General features: G+C 37.3%; 1 protein-coding gene across 3 annotated transcripts in view; it reads left to right on the top strand.

Moving 5' to 3' along the window:
• Positions 1-22,276, top strand: part of LOC134813318 (uncharacterized) — a 102,019-nt gene that overhangs the window by 54,064 nt on the left and 25,679 nt on the right. Inside the window, exons 2-8 of one of the 3 annotated variants that reach the window (XM_063821013.1) lie at positions 7,601-7,703; positions 7,982-8,099; positions 8,288-8,398; positions 8,544-8,626; positions 20,184-20,285; positions 21,085-21,216; positions 21,374-21,526. In XM_063821013.1, the coding sequence (XP_063677083.1) occupies positions 7,632-7,703; positions 7,982-8,099; positions 8,288-8,398; positions 8,544-8,626; positions 20,184-20,285; positions 21,085-21,216; positions 21,374-21,526 (771 nt within the window). In that variant the 5' untranslated portion in view covers positions 7,601-7,631. Of the gene's footprint in view, positions 1-7,593; positions 7,790-7,920; positions 8,100-8,275; positions 8,399-8,543; positions 8,627-20,183; positions 20,286-21,084; positions 21,217-21,373; positions 21,527-22,276 lie in introns of those variants that run through there. The other 2 variants (XM_063821011.1, XM_063821014.1) reach the window with 2 other exon arrangements.

The raw sequence follows: 22,276 nt of genomic DNA, 5'->3' as shown, positions 1-22,276 counted from the left end.
CCAAGATTGACTCAGCCCTTAAGCCAGTCGGAAGTATGCAGAACTCATCTTGTACAAATGTGAAGGATGAAAGAACTACATAACAAAACTGTACATCCATCTTGGAAACGAGAGGAGGCGGTCTTCAGCAAACAGGGTACATTATACTGAACATTGAACACTTTGGCCTTCATTTTTTCTCTACGACATGACAATAATAAAGAGCAATTTCATGGTGTCATGAGATTTGTTCGGAGAAGAGTAAGGGAGAGAGATTATGATTCATTCAAACAATGAATGGACACAGATAAACTCAACGATGCATATTGCCCAACGAAATATTACACATCTGGACCCTAAAAATGATATCATGAATCAAATTCTACGTTGTTGCCAATAAAAAACTTTTGTTTAAAAGTAACGAAATCGTGATTTGTGAGCTGAAGTGAAAATTCGGGCTGACGATGATGCATTAACGACTTTTCTAATGTGAGGCTGTGAGTCCCTCCACAAAAAGCAAGCTGTGCAAGTAGCTATGTCATGATAATTTATCGAAGACTTTAAAATTTATGTGTTATAAGGCCATGTTAGGACATTAGGACAAGAAGATTAGAGTCTTTCCATCAGTACTGCTTACGCGGAATCCTGAGAGTGAGGTGGTTCCATCGAGTAAGAAATGAAGATGTTTTAAGAAGGGCTTCAATAACTGCTCTTACTGACATAATAGCAACAAAACGGCTACGTTGGTTTGGACATGTCAGTAGAATGCCTGAAGATCGGTTACCTAACTATCTACTTGAATGGAAACCCAAGCATGGGAAACGATCAAGAGGCAGGCCTAGGAAGAGCTAGGGCCTGTCGTGATATCATGGATCGCTTAGGTTCCACCAAGATCTGGTAGTCCTCATAATTCTGCGGCCTCTATGTATCGTCATCTCGCACAACTCCGAAAAACCGTTGTGAGTTTGGCATGTGAAAATTTGCAGCCTTCCAGACATCGATTGGGTTAACGAGTTGTCGTACGTCACCTCAAGATCGGGTGACAGGGGGCTGAACAGGCCAGAACCCAATTGATTGGATCTGAGGTCACGTGATTATGAGCCTGAGGTCACGTGACTATGACGTCACCAGAGCTCGTTCTCCGTTTCCCGCTCTTTTGACCAGGTGAGCTTGCATGCTTGTGAAAGTGGGTGTAAGTACAACTGTACTGTAGTTACATCCAATTACTAACCCCTAATAGAACGAAGATTTATTTTCTGACAGAAAGCTAGAAATTTACCAAAATATCGAATTTGTTCAAAATTTATTTTGATGACCACTCCTGACATAAAATTGCACGAGAAATCGATTAAACTTGGTTTCAGAACTCAACAATGCTTCCTTATGCCTTAAAATCCATGTTTTATCGATACAATAAACATTTTGATCCTGCGGATTAATTAGTAACAGGTAACAAATGCACAGAAAAAACCATCGCACTTACATTGCATTCTTAACGGGTCGATTTCGAGTGACCAATAATCGTCGTGATGATATCTATACGTCATGCGTTCCTGATCATCATCAGCAATCAAAAGACAGGAGCGGCGGTTGCTTCAAATCAATGGTTTACGTTATTTTTGTGAATTCGACCCCTGTTTTAACGGTTATCACACTTTGTAATTGAATTTATTGAGGATAGCTTTACAAATAAGAGGACCAGTAAATAAAATTGCCACAAGTGTTTCTCTCACTCACTTTCGATAAGACACAATGGAAATTCTTACTTCCATAAGATTCGGACTTTTTTAAAACGGCTTAGTGGCTCAGTTGGTTAATCCGGGCCTGGTATTGCTTGAGGTACCAGGTTCGATTCCCGACTCTGCCACTAGCCGTGGGGTGAGCGTCGTCGACGCTCAGCTAAGGATCCTGAGTGGTCTATGCAGCCCCCCGGTCCACTCAGCCAAATACTCGAGAAATCGGGTGTGAGGGTTAAATGAGGAGCTGCCCATTGCAGCAAAGTCTCGGGCGAAGAAAGTATGGTACACACTACCTTAACCGTCACTGGCCTAATGTATAATTGAATCCTTCGGCTTCCTGTAATTGGCTGGTTACACACTTGTGTAACAATGTGGCTGTTGGAATGTCCGAAGTAAAATAAGAGTTGAGATTAAAACGCTGAAGAATATCGGAATTTTATAAAGTTTAACAATTTTTACAAAAAATGAACGAATCGTATCAAATTCCATCAGCAGTTAGTTCCAGATAGGGTTGCCAACCGATATTATCGGCCGATAATTATCGGCGATAATTTCCCAAAAATCGTTATCGATTATCGCAATAATTTTCGAGAATTATCGCGATAATCAACAAATTTTTATTAGGGTAAAATGGCCAACATTTAACATATTTTTCGAATCTATTTCTGGTTTTAGTGTTTAGTACTAGTAGTTGGTGCTCAGGTTTAGTACTCCGTACTCAACACAATTTAAAACAACAACACTGACAATTGACAGTTCTAATAATTACCGTTCCAATATAGGCTCCTATAGAAGCGTGATTTCAGAACTTGGTTGTGATCACCATTGCATTTACATCAACAATTTCTGTGCATTTGTTACCTGTTACTATTTAATCCACAGGATCAAAATGTTTATTGTATCGATAAAACATGGATTTTAAGGCATAAGGAAGCATAGTTGAGTTCTGAAACCAAGTTTAATCGATTTCTCGTGCAATTTTAGGTCAGGAGTGGTCATCAAAATAAATTTTGAACAAATTCGATATTTTGGTAAATTTCTAGCTTTCTGTCAGAAAATAAATCTTCGTTCTATTAGGGGTTAGTAATTGGATGTAACTACAGTACAGCTGTACTTACACCCACTTTCACAAGCATGCAAGCTCACCTGGTCCAAAGAGCGGGAAACGGAGAACGAGCTCTGGTGACGTCATAGTCACGTGACCTCAGGCTCATAATCACGTGACCTCAGACCCAATCAATTGGGTTCTGGCCTGTTCAGCCCCCTGTCACCCGATCTTGAGGTGACGTACGACAACTCGTTAACCCAATCGATGTCTGGAAGGCTGCAAATTTTCACATGCCAAACTCACAACGGTTTTTCGGAGTTGTGCGAGATGACGATACATAGAGGCCGCAGAATTATGAGGACTACCAGATCTTGGTGGAACCTAAGCGATCCATGATATCACGACAGGCCCTAAGGAAGAGCTTAAATGATGTATTTATTGAAGATGCTGAGCAGAGATTGGATCGTAATGGACTCACGATTGATTGTATGAGAAGATTGGCTGCAGATCGAAAAGGATGGAGAAATATTACCCGCCGAAGTTGTATAATACAAAGTAATGACGCAGATGACGCAGACTAATCCTTTTGGATGGAGATCTCGCCATGTAACATGTATGTATGTTAGGACATTTGGAATATATGACTGAAAGGTAACTTAATTTTCATGTGCACTGTAATTTAAACGGCTTATCGCATTCATCCCCTTAAACGTCATTAATGATGAAAACTGGCCACGGGCCTAAATCTTACATATCAATCAATTACAATTCATTAACATTACCAATATTGAAAACTGTCCAAAATATCTAAGAAAGTATTCTCTAGCCAAAGGGCTCAATATTTAAATCTAAATCTTCAATATTGTCTGGTTTATAACGCAACTTGGGCCCTCTGTCCCCCCTTTATTATCGAAATAACTGTTGTCTTTAATACCTCAAAGCGCAAGCGCTTTCTAAGATATGTAACTGAGTCTGAATATCGCTGACCCGTCATTAATGATATGACATAAGATGAGATCAATCTTCAGCAGTCGTCAAACAGGAAAGTATTCAAACAATATATAAATAATATCACAATGACCCTACATAAAAGTAAAAATCGGAGTAAAAAACCTTTAAAACCTGATATACAACAACAACAACCTGATATGAGGAAAATATATTTAAAAACCTTTACAGTAACAGTTGGCTGAGGATGTTAACCCTTCCAGATCGTTGCTCTGCGAATTAACAACGCAACGATCTCTTACTTCGATGCAAAGTAAAAATGATAGTTTGCCAAGTCCTCCAACAGTCAATAAAACAACAATTTCAAGAGAACAGTAACAGTAGCCAAATGACAAATAATACATGCACTGGTTTTGTCATACGTTGTATGACCCACCGCACACGAAGTGCGCGGCTCCCCCTGTATCGTCAGGACGATAAAGGTGAAACGACTGTGGGGGTCGCAACGTGATACAACATTGGTTCTATGCGAGGAGATCAGTTGGGTTATTTAAACCAAACTGCTTAATCTGAGCTGACAATTTAATAAACTGCAGCGCACTCAGCCAACGTTGCAACGCAAATATTGTGGTTAATTAAATATACATTTTAAAATTCAAAGCAATTTTAAAATGGACATGCACTTGTACGCCGCGCGAATTACTATTTTTGCTTTGCTTCAAACATTAATCTTTGCTTTGCATTGCATGCTTTGTGTTAATTGACGATGTCAATTTTTGCAGCTCGGCAAGGCTTTGTAGCGCGATGCGTTACTGTGCCACGCCGCGCACTCAGTGAGGCTTCTCACAGATTGGCGGGATGCGCTACTGTGCCGCGCCGAGCTGAGATGAATTGACATCGTCAATTAAGGCAAGGCCCAGCAACGCATTTCACCGATCGAACGAAGTGGTTAGAAAACATAACAGAGAAGTATTATTAGATGCGTGGTGCGGCCCAGTAACGCATAGCGCTACTACAATTTACTTGTAGGTTTGTTATAACCTACCAGGACGCACGCCGAGTTGGACTCCTCGACGGTCTCGTCGACGGAGTCGTCGATGGTCCTAATATTTGAAACAACTATTTTATGAGTATCACCTGTTAACAATGTACAAACTTTGTGCTGTGTGCGGAGCAACAATCTGGAACCAAGAAAGCTCCGTCAAGGATCGTAAGCTCTAGCATATAAAACAACTATGCTTAAGGAAAACATGGGGTTACAGTTACAAAAAGGTATATCATACTTTAGGAAATATATTAACGGGTGATACTTGAAAATATTTGTTCCAACGAGTCCAACTCGGCGCGCGTCCTGGTAGGTTGTAAAACTACAAGAAATATAGAGAAAAGAATTTATGACATATACTGCCTCTGTTTGTGGGTAAAGCAGTAAAACCACAGTAATCGTGTAAATCAAGCTAAAATGATTTATATAAAGGATACAAGGATACAAGGATACAAGGATACAAAAGTGATAATTATTTTATTGAGTTCACAATAGTTATAATTCTGAAATAATTTAAGTTACACACTTCTAATCATTTACAAATGTGTAGGGATAAAATAGAAATGTTATAATATAATGCTATTTTCTTTAAGTAAATCAAATTTGTATGGTTCATGAGTTTATTTTGAGTTCCTAGAGCATTATGCACTTGCCAGTATTTGAGTGGAAATCTGGGCTCTTATAATAGGCTGTATATTGTTCGTTCACAGAGAGAATTGAATGGATTGCTCTTGCTGTGGCAGTAAATTTGGTAGGATCTAGATTTTTGTTGGAGAGCAGAATGTATAGCATAGTAAATAATACCTCTAGTCAATCAATAACTCTAATTCTAAACCATTACCAAAAAAATGCAAAGATGTATGGGTGATGGGTAAAATTAAAGCTTTATAGCGCGATGCACTACTGGGTCGCGCCGCGCATTTTCTCGCAACCACAGATTGCGATGCAGATTGGCGAGATGCGAAGGATTGACATCGTAAATCAAATTAAAGCTGTATTCAGCTCCTGGGAAACAAACGTTCGAAGATATGGCGGAGTGAGACTGCAGATTTGCATGTACAAATGGATAATGTTATTGACTTCATCATTTTCAGGTGAGGTTAAATAAAATTTCGGAAAACATGTTTTAAGCCTGAATGAATTCTAGCAATGAGAAATGTAAATTGTGCAGATAGAATGCAGACAGTATGGTCTAATTGCATTGTAAATAACTGCAGATAGCTGCAAATGGTTAAACTACACAGTTATTCGATCAGAACTATTTAAAACTGTCAAAAATTTATTATTTTCTGGGTAAAGGGGCCTGGGGGGGGGGGGGGGGGGGGCGCTCCCATGTTCCTACACCCCTGATCAAATACATTATCATCTTTTGAAACCTATTCATACTTCCCATTGGGATAAAGATTTAAAACCGCTTCTTTGCCACACAGGGATGAAACCAAAGTTATTCATCATGTTTCTCTTTATTACTGACATAATTGTTTCCCTCAATTCTTCCTATTACTTCATTTGAAACATTCCAAAAATAGAAATCATTTATAATACTTTCAGCTGTAAAATATTTATACTAGGTCCTCTGATGAAAGCAGTAAAATGAAACAAGAAAATGAGGTGAAGAAAGAGGATGGCATTGGATTGTTACCTGATTTGATAAAGACAGAAATCAAAGAGGAAGCATATGAAGCTCTTCTCAGATCAGAATTTTTTGTTTGCCCAAACTGTAAAATGCAATTTATCACTGAAGAGCCTTTCATTGAGCACGTTCAGCGACATCATTTGAGCTCATCCAGAGGCAGAAACCAGTCAGTGTTAGAAAATGACAATCTTGATGTTATTCCTGTTGATGAAACTATCTGCAAAACAGCATATTATGAAGAATCAAATTCAGTTCAAAATAGGCTGACACATGAGGAGACTCTATATAAACGCTCTCCATTTTCTTACTCCATTTTAGTTGCTCCTCAGCAAACTCCTTCCAATGAAAAACCATTGAAATTTCCACAGTGTAAATCTAATTTATTGCGTCATCAGAAAACTCAATATGCCAGAAACAAGCCACATAAATGTTCACAATGTTCATATTTTGCTGCCTCAAAATCTAATTTAATTCAGCATGCACAGATTCATTCTAGTGACAAACCATATAGTTGTCCTGATTGTTCTTACTGTGCGAAGCGAAAAGGACACTTGATTGTTCATCAGCGTACTCATACAGGAGAAAGACCATATAAATGCTCTAGATGCTCATATTCTGCTACTAGAAAAGATTCATTATTCAAACACCAACAGACTCACACTGCACCTTGTATTATATTGAATAGCTATTCTGTGATTTGAAATTAGTGATCAATTCATATAAAACCGAATTATACAAAGAATTATTTGATGATAACTTGTTATTTTAATTTTTGTTGATGGGTGAATGATTGGGCTTAAGTTCCGCTGAGTTCCGGAAACGTATTGTTAATACCACTAATCTAAGTATCAAACATTTTCCAAGAAAAGCACAAACCCTTTCATTCTTCACAAAATATATATTATATAGGGGTTTCATTCAATTAATCATGAATTAACTGCCGTTTTTAATTTTTAATTTAATTTTAATTCGCTGCTCAAATTTAATTTTAACTATTATTTGTTTACTACAATTTAAACTGCAACTGACAATGTTTTTTTGTTTATTCTTCTCTCTAGTGGTCCTGTGCATACATTTTATCAGTATCAAGATAATATTTTAATCAGAATTCAATAAACTTTGAATAACATTTCTACCCCAAAACCAATTCGAAACTCAAAAAATGTTGCTTTTCAAACCATAAAAATCATCCATATCTTTTGCAGCAATTGCGTTATGGACTAATGGTTTTGCTGCATGACCAAGGAAATACTCTCAGACTTGAAAACTGTGTGTGACTCACTATACATCGCTCTTGAGACTAACCAGGTAGTCTGACATATCAACAATTAACAATTTGTAGCTGTCCACAGCAAATATGTAGTTAATAGATAGGACGATATTTCATCGGAAATGTAAAATGGCACAACACTGAAGCCCTTACGTCAGTTAACAGCAGAATGCTTTACCAGAAATACTTTACTTGACCTACTAAATATAATACATTTATCATAAAATGTAATGAAGCTGCAAATAAAATTTAAAGATGGTGATTTTATTAAATGCATATTATATCTATGACAATTCTCTGAAACTGTGTACTTCAGCCATATGATGATTCTCTGTGTTGCGTGTTGGAGGACCTGCTGCTTCATGGCCTGACCTGTGAGAGAGAAAAACTGTGGAGTTTGTTAAAAACTGTCTCTCATCATTCTCAAAATGAGTGTGAGTTAGTATTTAATTTATTTTATGAGTTAACTCTGGAACATAATCTCTATGTACTACAAACATTTTCTTTGATATGTAAAATTATCTGAATTTTGAATAATTATTATTACATAGCAGCTGTGACTGTTTAAATAACCCCACTCTAACTTTATCTATTATCTCACTCCGACTAGTAAACATTACAGTTCTGGAAAACATGGAGAACCTCTCCTCACACGCGGGGTTTGTGAGAGCGTGGGTGCGTGTCACGCTTAATGATGGCGCTATCTGCAGTGCGCTTAAGCTTCTCAGTCAAGGTTAGTTGTTGCTATACTTGTCCCTTTTTTTAAAAAACATTCCAGCTTTATTTTCGATAATGATAACGACACCATTTTATATGCACAATAAGAAAGTAATACGAGGAGGTAGTTTAAAGAGCTGCTCTTACACCTGTTACTTCAGATGATGGAGTAAAACAATACTACAAAGGTGACGCGTTCATCTCTGTTGAAGAAAACGTGGTCTCTGCTTCTAACTTACTGAAGGTGTGTTTAATTAAATACTCTCCTCCTCTAATTACAGTCCTCCACACACATCTCATCTCATCTCTTACCATCTATTTAGTGTACTCATGTTCACAGCTTATTAAAGTTACATCACACCTGTAGAGAGTGTAGAGTGTAGAGTGTAGAGTGTAGAGTGTAGAGTGTAGAGTGTAGAGAGGTGAGTGGTAGATGAGGACCATGATAATATTATGTACCAGACATATGATCAACCACAATTTGTAAAGCAATCAGTCTCATGAGCTAGTGCCATGAGATGTCATGATGTGTTCACACTGCTTTTTGAGTTGGTTAATCGTGTCTCAGTATTAACTAAATTAGGGTAACTCTATGTAGACTGTAGAGTGGTTAGTTGGTGGAACTAAAAGGTTTTATAAAATCTAGCGCCAAAGCGGCACTAGAAGTACCAGTTCCCGTTATTCTAACCGTGCTATTAATGTGTTTACCCGCCAATACTCGGGCCACACTGAGAGTATTAACAGAGTGCTGATTGTTGTTGGGCGGCCATTAACAATGGACGAATCAATACATATTACATATTGTTAGACTTACCTTGTCCTTAGTTAAGATATTGGTTGAGTAAAAGAATTTACACTCCGTTACTTTTCCCGCCACGCTAAAAATTGGGATATATATCGTTGTTTTGTGTTATAGTATTTAGTCTTATCCCATGACTCCCATGACTACGGTTTGGCATTCGGCCAGATCTGTTGACTGTTTTGTTACGATATCTCTTTTAATAATGTACAGCCTAATCCTTACAGTGCCCTCTGTGCTTTGTAATAATGTTTTTTGTAATACGGAGCTCTTCGCAATGTCATGAAAGTGGTAGTGCTAGTACCGACCTAAATATCACGTGCTTATAATTATTCTCGCATGAGGGGTATAATCGCTTTATATATCGTAACATTACTACATTACGTTGTAGTAATGTAGTATTATTATACTAATATATTGTGCTACTAAACCACCATGTTGTAGATTAGTACAGTTGCTCAATGTTCATTACTCTCATGTGACTCAGTGTATATTAGTGAGGTAACCTCCGTCTCGTCCCTGTAGTAATAGTGCAACTCTCTCTCTCTCTCTCTCTCTCTCTCTATCTCTCTCTCTCTCTCTCTCTCTCTCTCTCTATCTCTCTCTCTCTCTCTCTCTATCTCTCTCTCTCTCTCTCTCTCTCTCTCTCTCTCTCTCTCTCTCTCTCTCTCTCTCTCTCTCTCTCTCTCTCTCTCTCTCTCTCTCTCTCTCTCTCTCTCTCTCTCTCTCTCTCTCTCTCTCTCTCTCTCTCTCTCTCTCTCTCTCTCTCTCTCTCTCTCTCTCTCTCTCTCTCTCTCTCTCTCTCTCTATCTCTCTCTATCTCTCTCTCTCTCTCTCTCTCTCTCTCTCTCTCTCTCTCTCTCTCTCTCTCTCTCTCTCTCTCTCTCTCTCTCTCCCTCTCTCTCTCTCTCTCTCTCTCTCTCTCTCTCTCTCTCTCTCTCTCTCTCTCTCTCTCTCTCTCTCTCTCTCTCTCTCTCTCTCTCTCTCTCTCTCTCTCTCTCTCTCTCTCTCCCTCTCTCTATAATTATTAATTACTCTTTATAATTAATCTCTTAAACACCCCTTGCTCCTGACCTGGTAGTGAAATGAAGACCACTCATTGGCTGCAGTACGTGATTTAAGTGAGCATATATAATATCCATGTGTTCGTTCGCTTGTCTAATTGCGATAGTATCTCCTATCGTTGAACGATTCCTCCACTTATGATTCGTGCCAAAATGATATCAATTATGCCCGCTCACAGCAGCATGATAACAAAACATCCTTTCTTTCCCCAAATATTCCACTCTGTCTGGTCTCGCTGACCTGTATGAGATAATTTATCAGGACCTGATGAAGGTGATAATCCCTTATATGGCATGCTCATTATTCCTACCGTATAATATAGGTGACACTATCGTCGTTCAGAGAGAGAGAGAGAGAGAGAGAGAGAATACAGGATCTCTGCTCTCTGTTGTTGTCATTACGCTACGCTACTCCGTTCTCTTGTTTTGAATTTCAGTTCTGGAGATTTGGTTCAGTGTTTGTTTCAGGGATTGTGTTTGGGAATATTGCAATTCATTTCTGTTGCTTTGATTGACATAGGGAATTAGTTTTATTGTTATTATTTGAATATATATATATATAATAACATCTATAAACAAAAGAGCACCTAAAGAGGCTCAGCAAAGTGCTGGCCTATTTACGCTTACGAAGACTCATTCGTTCAATATGTCTCAAAGTAAATAAACTCCTCCATCCTACTCTATCTCTTGCTAAGTTCACTAAGTTGGTAAAATCATCTTCATTTTTCAAATAAATTTGTCTCTTAAATAGGTCCTTTTTTACAATAATATCATACAAATTAGTCCTGTGTCTACCCACTCGTCCCTTTAGTGTTTGACATCCTAGTGTAGCAAATAACAGAGACTGGTAGGCAGGCGTGTCGTTGTCACTGCGTAGAACATGACCTAGCATTGTCCACCGTGCCTTTTCCACTCTCTCGGAAAGGGGCCTGGTCTGAGTACGAGCGTAGAGGGCCTTGTTAGATATTGAGCTAGGCCAATAGATGTGTAGGATGCGCTTGAGGTGCTTCCTCTGAACAACATCTACAGACTCTAGAACATGCTGAGGTACGGCCCAGCAGCAGCAGTTGTACAGGAGTACTGATACTACTAGTGAGTCGTAGAGTTTGATCTTTCTCTTCTCAGTTATCTGACTCCTCTCTGATCCCTGGCACCACAGCTTGTCAAATGACCAGAAGGCAGAGTTAGCTTTATTTATTCTATTAGTAACATCCTGCTCTGATCCAAGCTTAGTACCAAGAAGCGTCTCGTTTCTCCACTCCTCTTTTCCTCTTAGTTCATTACCCCACTCGTCACAGGCACCAACTTCTTCCAAATACACTCTGGTAAACTTTGTCTTTGTGTCATTGACAAAGAGACTCCATTCACTGAGAATATTCTTGGAGATCTGAAAGATATCCTGTAACTCCTCCATATCTTCACCAATCTCCTCTACATCGTCTGAATAGCCGGACTCAAGAGGCATGTGGTTATCGGCTATCGGAGGGTTGGGTCTTGAGGGGAGGACTGCTCTTATGTGCACTACAGCTCCAGCTAGATTGAGGGTAAACAATTTACCAGCTGTGCTGTCTCCTTGGGAGGCTCCTATGTTGAAAGAGAACATCTCTGAGTCAGTAGAACACACTCTGACTACTAGAGTGGTGTTAGCCATGAGGTATTGTACAAGCCTCAGGTCGTCTCTGGAGCATCCTGCAGCTTCTAGTAGTCTGATTGTTGTACCTCTGCGGATGGTATTGAAGGCAGCTGACATGTCGATACTCACTTTGTTCCATTCAAACTTCTTCTTCATTACTACAGATATGAGCATGCTCTGTGCCCAAACTAGGTCGGCACAGCTCCTGCCAGCTTTGTAGGCAGCTTGGAACGGTCCGGTGAAGTTGTCCACAGCTCTCTCTATTCTGTTTAGCACTATCAGTGACAGTATTATTTGAAATTAATAATCTATTGTCATGATGTGTTTGCACTGCTTTTTGAGTGGATTAATCGTGTAGTGACTAAGTTAGGGTAACTCTATGTAGACTGTAGAGTGGTTAGTTAGTGGAACTAAAAGGTTTTATAAAATCTAGCGCCAAAGCGGCACTAGAAGTACCAGTTCCCGTTATTCTAACCGTGCTAACAATGTGTTTACCCGCCAAAACTCGGGCCACCCGAGACTCGGGTGATCGTTATTGGGTCTATTTATAGGTTCAGTACCTATTTATATTGATCCTTCGGTCGTTAGGCGCCGTGAACCTTATAATTGGGCTATATTTATTACGCGTCGGCGTTTAATCCTTTCTTATCCCCCATCAGTTACTTAACAAGTGTTAAGAAAATATGTCAGGAAAAGACTTAGCTTAGTCACAGCTATAACAGGTCACTGCTTTGTTTTGATCGTAAATTCTTTCTATATTTGATATTTGTAACGTTGTTTGTTTATACTCATAAATCTATTGTTAATACTCAGAAATATTCTTGATCAGCACAGCGTAAATCTAGAACCACCATCATAGAAGGTTTATCAATTTGATTGAAGTTAAGTCACTTTAGTTTAGTCACAATTAGATATATCTAATTGTGACTAAACTAAAGTGACTCAACTTCAATCTGTTGATGGCCATGGATTACGTTCCAGCTTAGCTTGATGAGTTATTCATTTTCCAAGATTCACCCTCTTTTATTTAAAAAAAATCAAATTTCGATAGTATTAAAAGTCATTAGATTATCAACGTGCCATCTGATGATAATAATAATGAACTTTCTGGTAATATTTTTAGGAAGAAAAATTTCTATTCTATAAACCTAATCATATATACCTAATAATATGTTTTTCCTGATTTTTAGTAGTAGTAGTTCTACTTTCCGATGTTTACGCGTAGGTCATGAAAAACGTTTGACCCTTACCATAGTTACGGGCATGTTGATCTTATCTCATTGTGCACACTGCACAGCGATACCAACTACACAAATCTGATAGAACGAATAACGGCTGATGGTGCGAAAAAGAGCAGGATAAGGTCAACAGTGCGATTCCGCACGCACCGCATTTATATGTGAATTAGCTGGTAGTGGCTTATAGTCTTTTCATCTTACAATAATTTGGATATTCGAATTATATTGATTCTCATTATCCCCGTCACGAAGGTACAATAAACGGATTAAACGGATTAAACGAATTAAACGTTAATTGGTAAAGAGAAGCCCTAACACTCCTGGCTTGACAATACAAGAATGAAATCATAACATAGAAATAAGATATGAAAACCGTAAAGAAAGAAATATTATAATTTAAGCTAAGTCTCTCGGGAAACGAAGTGCATCTATATCAACTAAAAATTTAGCAATCTCTTTTAAAAGCTTTGGTTGAGTGAATATGAGTGAATATAACCTCGAAGAGGATAGTTTTAGCTTCAGGGCTAAGGCGGTCCCTGTTGTCTTGGTAGAGGGGGCAGGTTCTAAGCACATGAACTTCATCTTCAATTATGGGATCAAAGAAGGGTAACTCTACCATGTACTCCAGAGTGAATATGAATTGGCTTGAAGTGTATTAATCTAAATACTGTTGGAGAGGGGAAAGCTTCTCTTTTTGACGCGTGGCAGCGATTAACCGATCAAATAAAACTATTGACAAATCAATACCCAGAATCGCATCTTCTGCGGAAAATCGGGATTTATTGAAGCACTATCTATCTTATTATATCTATTGTTTTAGAAAAGTATTATATGTTGCCTCATGATGCAATGTTTTACCGTTTGCCCTCAATCTATAATCTATCTCGATCTATTGTTTCAGTATTGGTGCTTTGGTCGTTAGGTGCCGCGCCGTGAACCTTATAATTGGAATATATTTATCACGAGTTGGTGAAATCCTTTCTTATCCCACATCAGTTGCTTAACAAATGTTAGGAAAAAATGTCAGGAAAACGTGATCTTGAAATATGATGTAATATAAAAAGACTTAGCCTAGTCAGTGTCACAGCTACAGGTCATTGCTTTGTTTTGATCGTAAATTCTTTCTATATTTGATATTTGTAACGTTGTTTGTTTATACTCATAAATCTATTGTTAATACTCAGAAATATTCTTGATCAGCGCGACGTATCGATTGGAATATGATAGACTTTATACACTTATAGCTTCAAAGTCAGTCCTAACACGTGACAAAGTCAGTCCTAACACGTGACAAAGTCAGTCCTAACACGTGACAGCGATTAACCAATCAAATCAAAGCATGGGGGGGGGGGGGGGGCATCCATATTAAAGTATATTAAAGTATATCCCCGGGTCAAAATCGGAAAAAATCCTACATTTTAATATACTTTAATATACCTACAATTAGAAGATTTATATTCTTCGTTAAGATTTACATGATGAACTATATTTTTCACTCAGATTCGCAAGATAAGCCTGTTTTTGGACTAGTACATGAATTTCCATCCAGATTGGTCAAAAATTGGCTGAGCTATGAGCTTTAAAAAATATGCCCATATTTGGGCATACGCTTTTGCCCAAATTCGCTTTTGCCCAAATTCGATAAAATTTCAATATTTTTTAATGAGACTAACTCTATGTGAAAGATATAACTCAGTGTTTGTTGAATATAGTGGATACTAAGTAAAAAGACCTCCATGAACAAAATTGGGAAAATTGCACATAATATCTCGGTTCGGAATACTAGCCAAAATGACTTCATTAAAATTGAAATAACTCCATCAGTTTTCAATATTTTTTCAAGATCTTTTTGGAATCGATTAAGAATTGCATTTCAAGCTTATTTTGGGCAACAATTTTTGATGTAGGCCTCCAAGGAGATAGGGATATATTAAAGTATATTGTAGGTATATTAAAGTATATTAAAGTATATATCCCCGGGTCAAAATCGGGAAAAATCCTACATTTTAATATACTTTAATATGGTTGCCCCCCCCCCCCCCCCCCCCCCAAGCATTGACCAATTGCAAATTGCAATCGATAACCAGAAAGACAATATGGTTCACTTCCTCACCATATTCCATAATCCAGATATAAAGAATACAATATAAATGTATATTGTCCTTAGAATCAACACAATCAGGTGCAGAAAATCAGGGCGTGGTAAATAGGGGCGCAGTAAATCAGAGCGCGGAAAATCTGCGTTTATTGAGGCTGTAAAATAAGGTGGATCATTACAAAAATATTTTCAATATTGAAAGTTTTACCTTCATATCTACAAAATGATAAATATTCACTGTTTTAAACAAAATACTGTAAATTAACAATTTATACTGGCTGGCACGATCCTTTTTTACTCGAAAACTTTCCATAAAAACAGTAAAATCAGTAAAATCACATTGCAAGAAATGACGAATTATCGCTCCAAAATAATCATTGCAGCATCACGTGAAGTTGACTAATAGTAAAATTGAACTTTGAGTAAAACTGTCTGTAAATCTCAACTTCTGCAATTCTGCATCTTCACAACACGTATCAAGTTATTAATAACTGTCTTTTAGCTTGTTAGTGCTGTCAGGAGCTTTCGATTTTGTCTAACTATTCAATACCTATATCCTATAATAGTCATTCACCTTGCCTATCAGTTTAACATTATACGGTTTCGTCCGCCCTCTTTATAAATTTGCACAACTTTGAGTACTCATCAAAGCACCAATCCAGTAACCATGACAAAGTATGCAGTTGCGATTACAACCCTCATTCCTCCACTCCCTTTCTCCGTATCAACAGTGTAGTCAGTGTCGGGTTTTGTCTTCTGAGAGTTGTCACCACGTGGCAGATCCTCCTCCGGGTCCGCTACTTTCTCAACCATGCTTATTGTTGGAGTAGGTTGTTCCGTGGTAGCTTTGCTCGTCACCCCTAGTGTTATCCAAGCTTTTGTTTTCTCCCCGTCTCCTATCTCAGTTTCTCCTGTGGCAGGTACTGTCAGTACCATTGTCAGTACCAGTATCAGGACGGAGACAGTGAGCGTGCTCATGATCCTAGAGGACAGGGCAATGAGAAATAATTTGTGAAATTCGTATGAAACAAGGTAAATTTAGAATGGTACCAAATAATTGAAGCATTAACTATCCTGTAATTAGATTATTGCAAACTACCACTACTACTACTACTACAAAACCTCAAAATAATAAGAATAAGACTGTTAAAATTAGTAATTGAGAGCCAGATTAAAAAGTAACCAGGATTATTATTTAGGAAGGAGCACTCAGCAAGCGAAGTGAATTGGGTCCGGCGATATCCGGGAGCTGTAGCCCCCGGCAAATTACAAAACAATACAAAAACGTCGTAGAACTAACAGGAAGCCTTAAAAAGTGGAAAATTTAAGAAACTAAATAAGCTGAAAATTGTTTAATTAGATATTATCTCATATTTAAGCGATTGCTGCTTTCCAATTACAGCAACTGCCAACTGAACTGGTTGATATACATACCATTCTGAAAGAGGATTAGAAACAGTCATAAATTATAATTATGTCATATTTTGCGGACAGCTTTTAATTAACAATTATGACAGACTCCAAAATTCCCGACACAGATTTGTGGAATCCAACAGTGGAATTCAATTCAGGTAAAATTCACTTCGGTGGAATTCTACTGAGATATTGGAATTCCATGGAATTCCACAACAATATTTATCCGCATAAATATAGCTTACTAGTGTGGAATTCCGCATTGTCCAGCTTCTTGGATTTTGCCATAGTAATCATAAAGCGAACTGTTGAGTATGTCCATTGTCCAAGGTGGTTTAGTTAGTTCGTGTTTAGTTCGTGTTTCAAGTAGTGGATATTTTAGTCACTCTGACTGCTCGATACCTACTTTTAATAGAGGTACATGTGGTACCCCCCTTGACTCAGATGTTGTGTAAGAAGTGCATAATCATCATTGGTTAACCTTATCAAATATCATTAATCTAATTAAAATCAAGTCATTTTATTACTGTATGTTTAAAATTAAAAAGCTCTGAAATGTTTTGAACTTACAATATTAAGATGAAAATGACAGAAACCACACATCTAAAAACAGTAGAACAATCACTGCTGAATATGATGACAGTGCAGTTTGGTAATTAGGAATTACTGTTTAAATAAGACTAAAATTAGGATCATTAGCTTGTTAAGAAGCAGATCATCCGGTCAACAAATAAGATCGGTAATTTTGCCTATTACATTAATTTTAAACGTTACACCAACACCGCACGGTTATCTTATTTTTCAATTTAATGGGATAATTAACTGAGAAAATGAGCAAACAAGAGGGATAATTAAAGATTTTTTAAACGGCGTCAGAAAAGAGCGGCGGCAAAAACAATTAAAAAAGACACGTGCAAAGTAACTGGTCAACTGCTAAACCGTTGATAGGGAAACTTTCCGGAAAGAACCCGCTTAACTGGGATGAAAGAGTTTTACTGTCTAAATGTTCTGGTACAGGGTATGTTTCCCTGTTTACAGCTCTCTTTCCCTGTTTACAGCTCTCTTGATGAACGTAATACATTATGGCCTGTTTATCCGTGCTAGCTCACTCTTCCTCGTTATACACGTTGCTATAGACTATAGAGTTGGAGGCGATACACGTATATTTTTACACGTGGCCAATCACCGGCTGATCAGTGATCAAGCGACTAATTCTCTGGTGACCGGCCATTAAGAGCCCCTCTAGATCACGTCATGCAATCAGTGACTGTTTAATTGGTAGTGTAACTATGGTAACAGTGACTGTTTAATAGGTGATGTGATCCGAGTGTAACACTTGTTAGCAAAGCTTGAAAATGTTATAGCGGGGTTATAGCTTTGTTGTTCCCTTTGTTCGAAAAGCTTAATCTGTAAATGTTCATGAGTTAACATTAACAGACTAGATTTATTGGATACCCCTATTATTGTACGTGTCCTTGTTGACTAATTGCTGAGGGGAACTGAGGGGGACAGCAGTCTTACACTAATAATATACATGTGCTCTAAGAACGTACTCCACCTTAGCTAATAAACAAAAGATGATCTAGAAAATTCCTGAGAGGCAACAACTGCCAACTGCCAAGTGTCAACAATAGGAACACTTCCATAGACCGTACCCTCTTAAAGATCAACCCACTTTAAGCGCCAGTTCTAAGTATTTCTTGATACTGTTTTCAATGTTGTTTAACTTTATATGGAACAAGTACTTGACGAGTACTTGACATCATTTTTTGGCACATTTTTTATGAGCTGCAAAAATTTGAAACTCATTTCGAATACAGTTAAACTGCTCTTCTGGTATCAGTTTATATTCTGTACAAGTATACTTAACTTTAATGTCATCAGTTGATCAATTGGGCGGTAGATAGATGGATCATAGATTGCACTTTTAACAGTTTCAATAACCTTTTAGATTCAATGGTTACTACTTCTTCGATGGTTCTCAGTTGTGGATAATTCGTATTAAATATTTCTTAAACGTCAGAGCTACTCCAACATCTCGTGGTGCTTTAAGCTAGCATGTTTATCAATTTATATATTATGATGACGTATAATGTATATATTGGTCAGATTGAAGGGATCTTAATGGTCTATCAGCCTCTAAAAAGGTTGTTAATTTAAAATTAACAGCAAATTAACAACACACTCTCTCAGCATGTTCATCTTGGTAAATGGTTCACAGCTTCTCTGAATCCGTTACTTACTTTTTCAAAAAACTTAACCAGCTTAATGTGAGTTTTGTGTCAAAGTTTTAATTCTTTTTAAAAATATTATTCTCGAAGTTTTTAACTGATTAAAAAGTTCAGAATCTTTTATTATGTTATAATATGATCACATGTTTCTTTTTCGACAAAGGAAACCGCTAGCTTTAGAAAAGCCCGGAAACTTCAAGATTAGATGTTAATTTTGGAACTGTGGAAAAATTATACTGAACAACGAACATCCAGATCAAAATAAAGCTGAAATACCCGTATCAAACTGCTAATTATAGAACACTGTGTTAAAGCTGATAAACCTTACCACAGTGAGCTAGCTAATCCGACCAACTGAGTGGTAATTGGTTAATAGGTCGATAATTAGATAATTACAACGCTCTCGCCACTTCCTCTCCAGAGCCATCCTATATTCACACACATTACATAATACATACAGTCTTGTTTGTAAGATAGTTATTTAACATAATATAATGTCATTATCTATAGTGATTGGATAATTAATGTCAAGTGTCAAATGTAACAAAGATGTAAATTAAATCACGTCAAGTTATTAGAGTTGGCACAATCTCTTAGGTTTTAGCTCGTTTAATAGCTAGGTAAAAGATAGCTTTACTGCGTATAACAGTGCAGTATCATTTGTCCCAAAAAATCAGAATAATCAAAAATTATTTGGAACTCCCAAAAACTGTCTACTGCGTATACATAGTCCTGATTTTATAACAGTTTTTCAAATGGCCTGCATAATTTAGACTTTATTGATGGCACATTACTAGAATTTATTATACTAAGCAGAATAAAAATAAGGATTAAATTTACGTTTCAAGTTACTAAATATATTGAACCCTAATCTGTTGTCAACCACCTTGGTCTAGAAGACTTGAATTTAAAGTGAATTTTCTAGTCAGGTCAAGAAGTACACACTTTATTCTAGGATATTCGGACTCCTAACTCTTATCAGCACGATACATTGTCATCTTTATAATACATATATTATTATACTGAATGGTAAAATGTACTCCTCATCTAAAATTAGAACACTGTGATCACATTGATATTTTCCATTCTTTTTAAAGCCCACTAGGAAAAAACAATCTCACTCCATCTACTCACCACACTATTTTAAATACGGACTTAGCTATTTCTTAGAATTCTTCAATGAAAATTTAAATATATAATACCTGTAAAGGTAGCTAGATAATGGATGTACAATGTACAATTCTCATTAATCCTGGCAGCTTGCCATGACTACATGTTGTAATTATAATTAGCGTGTTTAATTGCTAATCATATTTCCTTTTCAGTCTCTTGACAAACACGAGCTTAACTTCGTGTGCAATACTGTTGTCTTAAATCACTGGAGGAACGAGGAGTGTCAGGACGACACTTGTTTCAATGATAACGAGGTTTGACATACTCCTTCATAATATTATATATCTGCAAATTATTTTTTCCCGATCCATGACTCAAAGTGCCGAAGGCACAAAAGAGTCAAGGACAAGGGTTAGCGATCGAGGTTTTTTTTAAATATGGTAGCTTTGCGACCGTGCGAGTGTGCGACCGTACGTGCCTGCGAGCACTGTTATCGCCCACGTGACTACCTGCGCAAAGTTATTTTGCGTGACAATCTGAATTATATAATTGTTGGCGCGCGGCGCTGAACCAACCAAGTACATTATTAATTTCATCATGTACGTATCCCACTAGGCACTAATTGATAGCATATTATTATTATTTTGAGTTAGTATTACTATTTTGCACAGATCCGTGTCAGGTTGCATAAACAATAAACATATGGTTACATAGAAGTATACACGATTTTCAAATTCAATATAGAATTATATTAACTGGGCGGCGCTCGGCAGTCGGCATGTCACTTCGCCATATTTGCATGTTTATATAAACAGTAAAGACTGGGCCGTCCCCAGATTGTATGGAATATGATAAATACGCCATCACTGATCGGGAAATTGAGCGGCCATCCACAAAAGAAAAGCGGCCGCATTTCTTGTTACACTTTCGCCAGTGAAAATAAATTTGAGCAATGAGTGTCGAAAATCTCCAAAATTTAGCTATGCAGTCGAGTGAATTTCACTGTAGATTTACAAATAGAGAGTAATAGATAAATGAATTGTCCTTATAATTAATTAATCATCCTAATAATTAATTAATTATCTTGATTTTAATTAATTAATTAACCTGCAGGAGATAGAAGAGGACTGTCAGTCTGGTTTTAACAGGAGGTACAGTTCCGGTAACAGATTATCTGTGTCTTGTGAAGATGATTTGGAGGATGATTTAGATTCTTCTCGAACTTCCAGTTACACCGACATACCAGTTAGTTTTCTTTAATATCCCAACTTTCTTTGTTAAAGTTTTTTATGATAGGTGCAGCGACTGTACATTGAACAAGCTGTTTTTGTATTTGTTGACTGAACGAGTTTTAAAGTTCATATCACCCCTCAAGACTTATAATTCATCCATTAATTTCCAGCAGGAGAAAAGGTCTTCCATCTCGTCATGTCCAGGCCGGGTCAGCATCTCAGAGTCTATTTTCTCTGAAAACCCAGTAATCAGATGGCAGAACTCTCAGTCAGATCTTAGAATCTCTAGTATCTCTGATCTTAGCTATCTGCCTGAAGAAGAGGTAGATACTTACAACAATATAATATACATAGTATACATACAGGGTGGCCCATGATAGTCTACCCATCCTTATCTCTTAAAATTGTTACAGGTCGCTGAGATCTTGCTAATTATTTTAAAAACAAAAAGTGGCATAACTTATGTTCTGATAAATATTTTTTCTTCTAAATTTCACAGAATGTTAATAACAAGTAGATGAACCTTTGTGGCAAATTTTGTGTGATTGAGAGCTTCACTGAGCTTATTTGACCAATTAAGCCCCTGAGCGAGCTAGCTTGAATTTCTCACCCAGAACTGTTTACATTGGTTAATAGAAACCACCAAAAAAAATCCTGGGTAAAAAAATTAAAAAACCACCGATTTATTTATGTTTTACCAATTCTATTCACCACGATGCATCGCACATTCCATTCTCTACACTGCTGTACAGTGTACATCCTATATTTTAACTGCAGATAAGGACTATCACAGATGATCCTTCCTGCTTGTTTATATCGTTCTGCTCACTTGCCTTAACAAATTTAAAATTATAGCTGGATGATTAGCCTACAATTTTATCGATTTTACAAACGGTGGTTTGAAATAGGTTTACAGCAGGTCAGCCGATTCCCATGAGATGAGTAAATAAACTTGAAAAGAAAACAAACGATAACGTAGATTTCCGGTCGATAATCCATAATCTTATGAATTCTCATGGGAATTTTACGATAGCAGGGATAGATTTCCTCCTTAAAAGTCGCAACAATTTATT

Source organism: Bolinopsis microptera, chromosome 3 (assembly GCF_026151205.1).
Source record: "Bolinopsis microptera isolate Bmic1 chromosome 3, MBARI_Bmic_1.0, whole genome shotgun sequence".
Lineage (NCBI taxonomy): Eukaryota > Metazoa > Ctenophora > Tentaculata > Lobata > Bolinopsidae > Bolinopsis > Bolinopsis microptera.
Note: the sequence above shows the minus strand (reverse complement) of the source record. Positions and strands in the feature narration are given on the sequence as shown.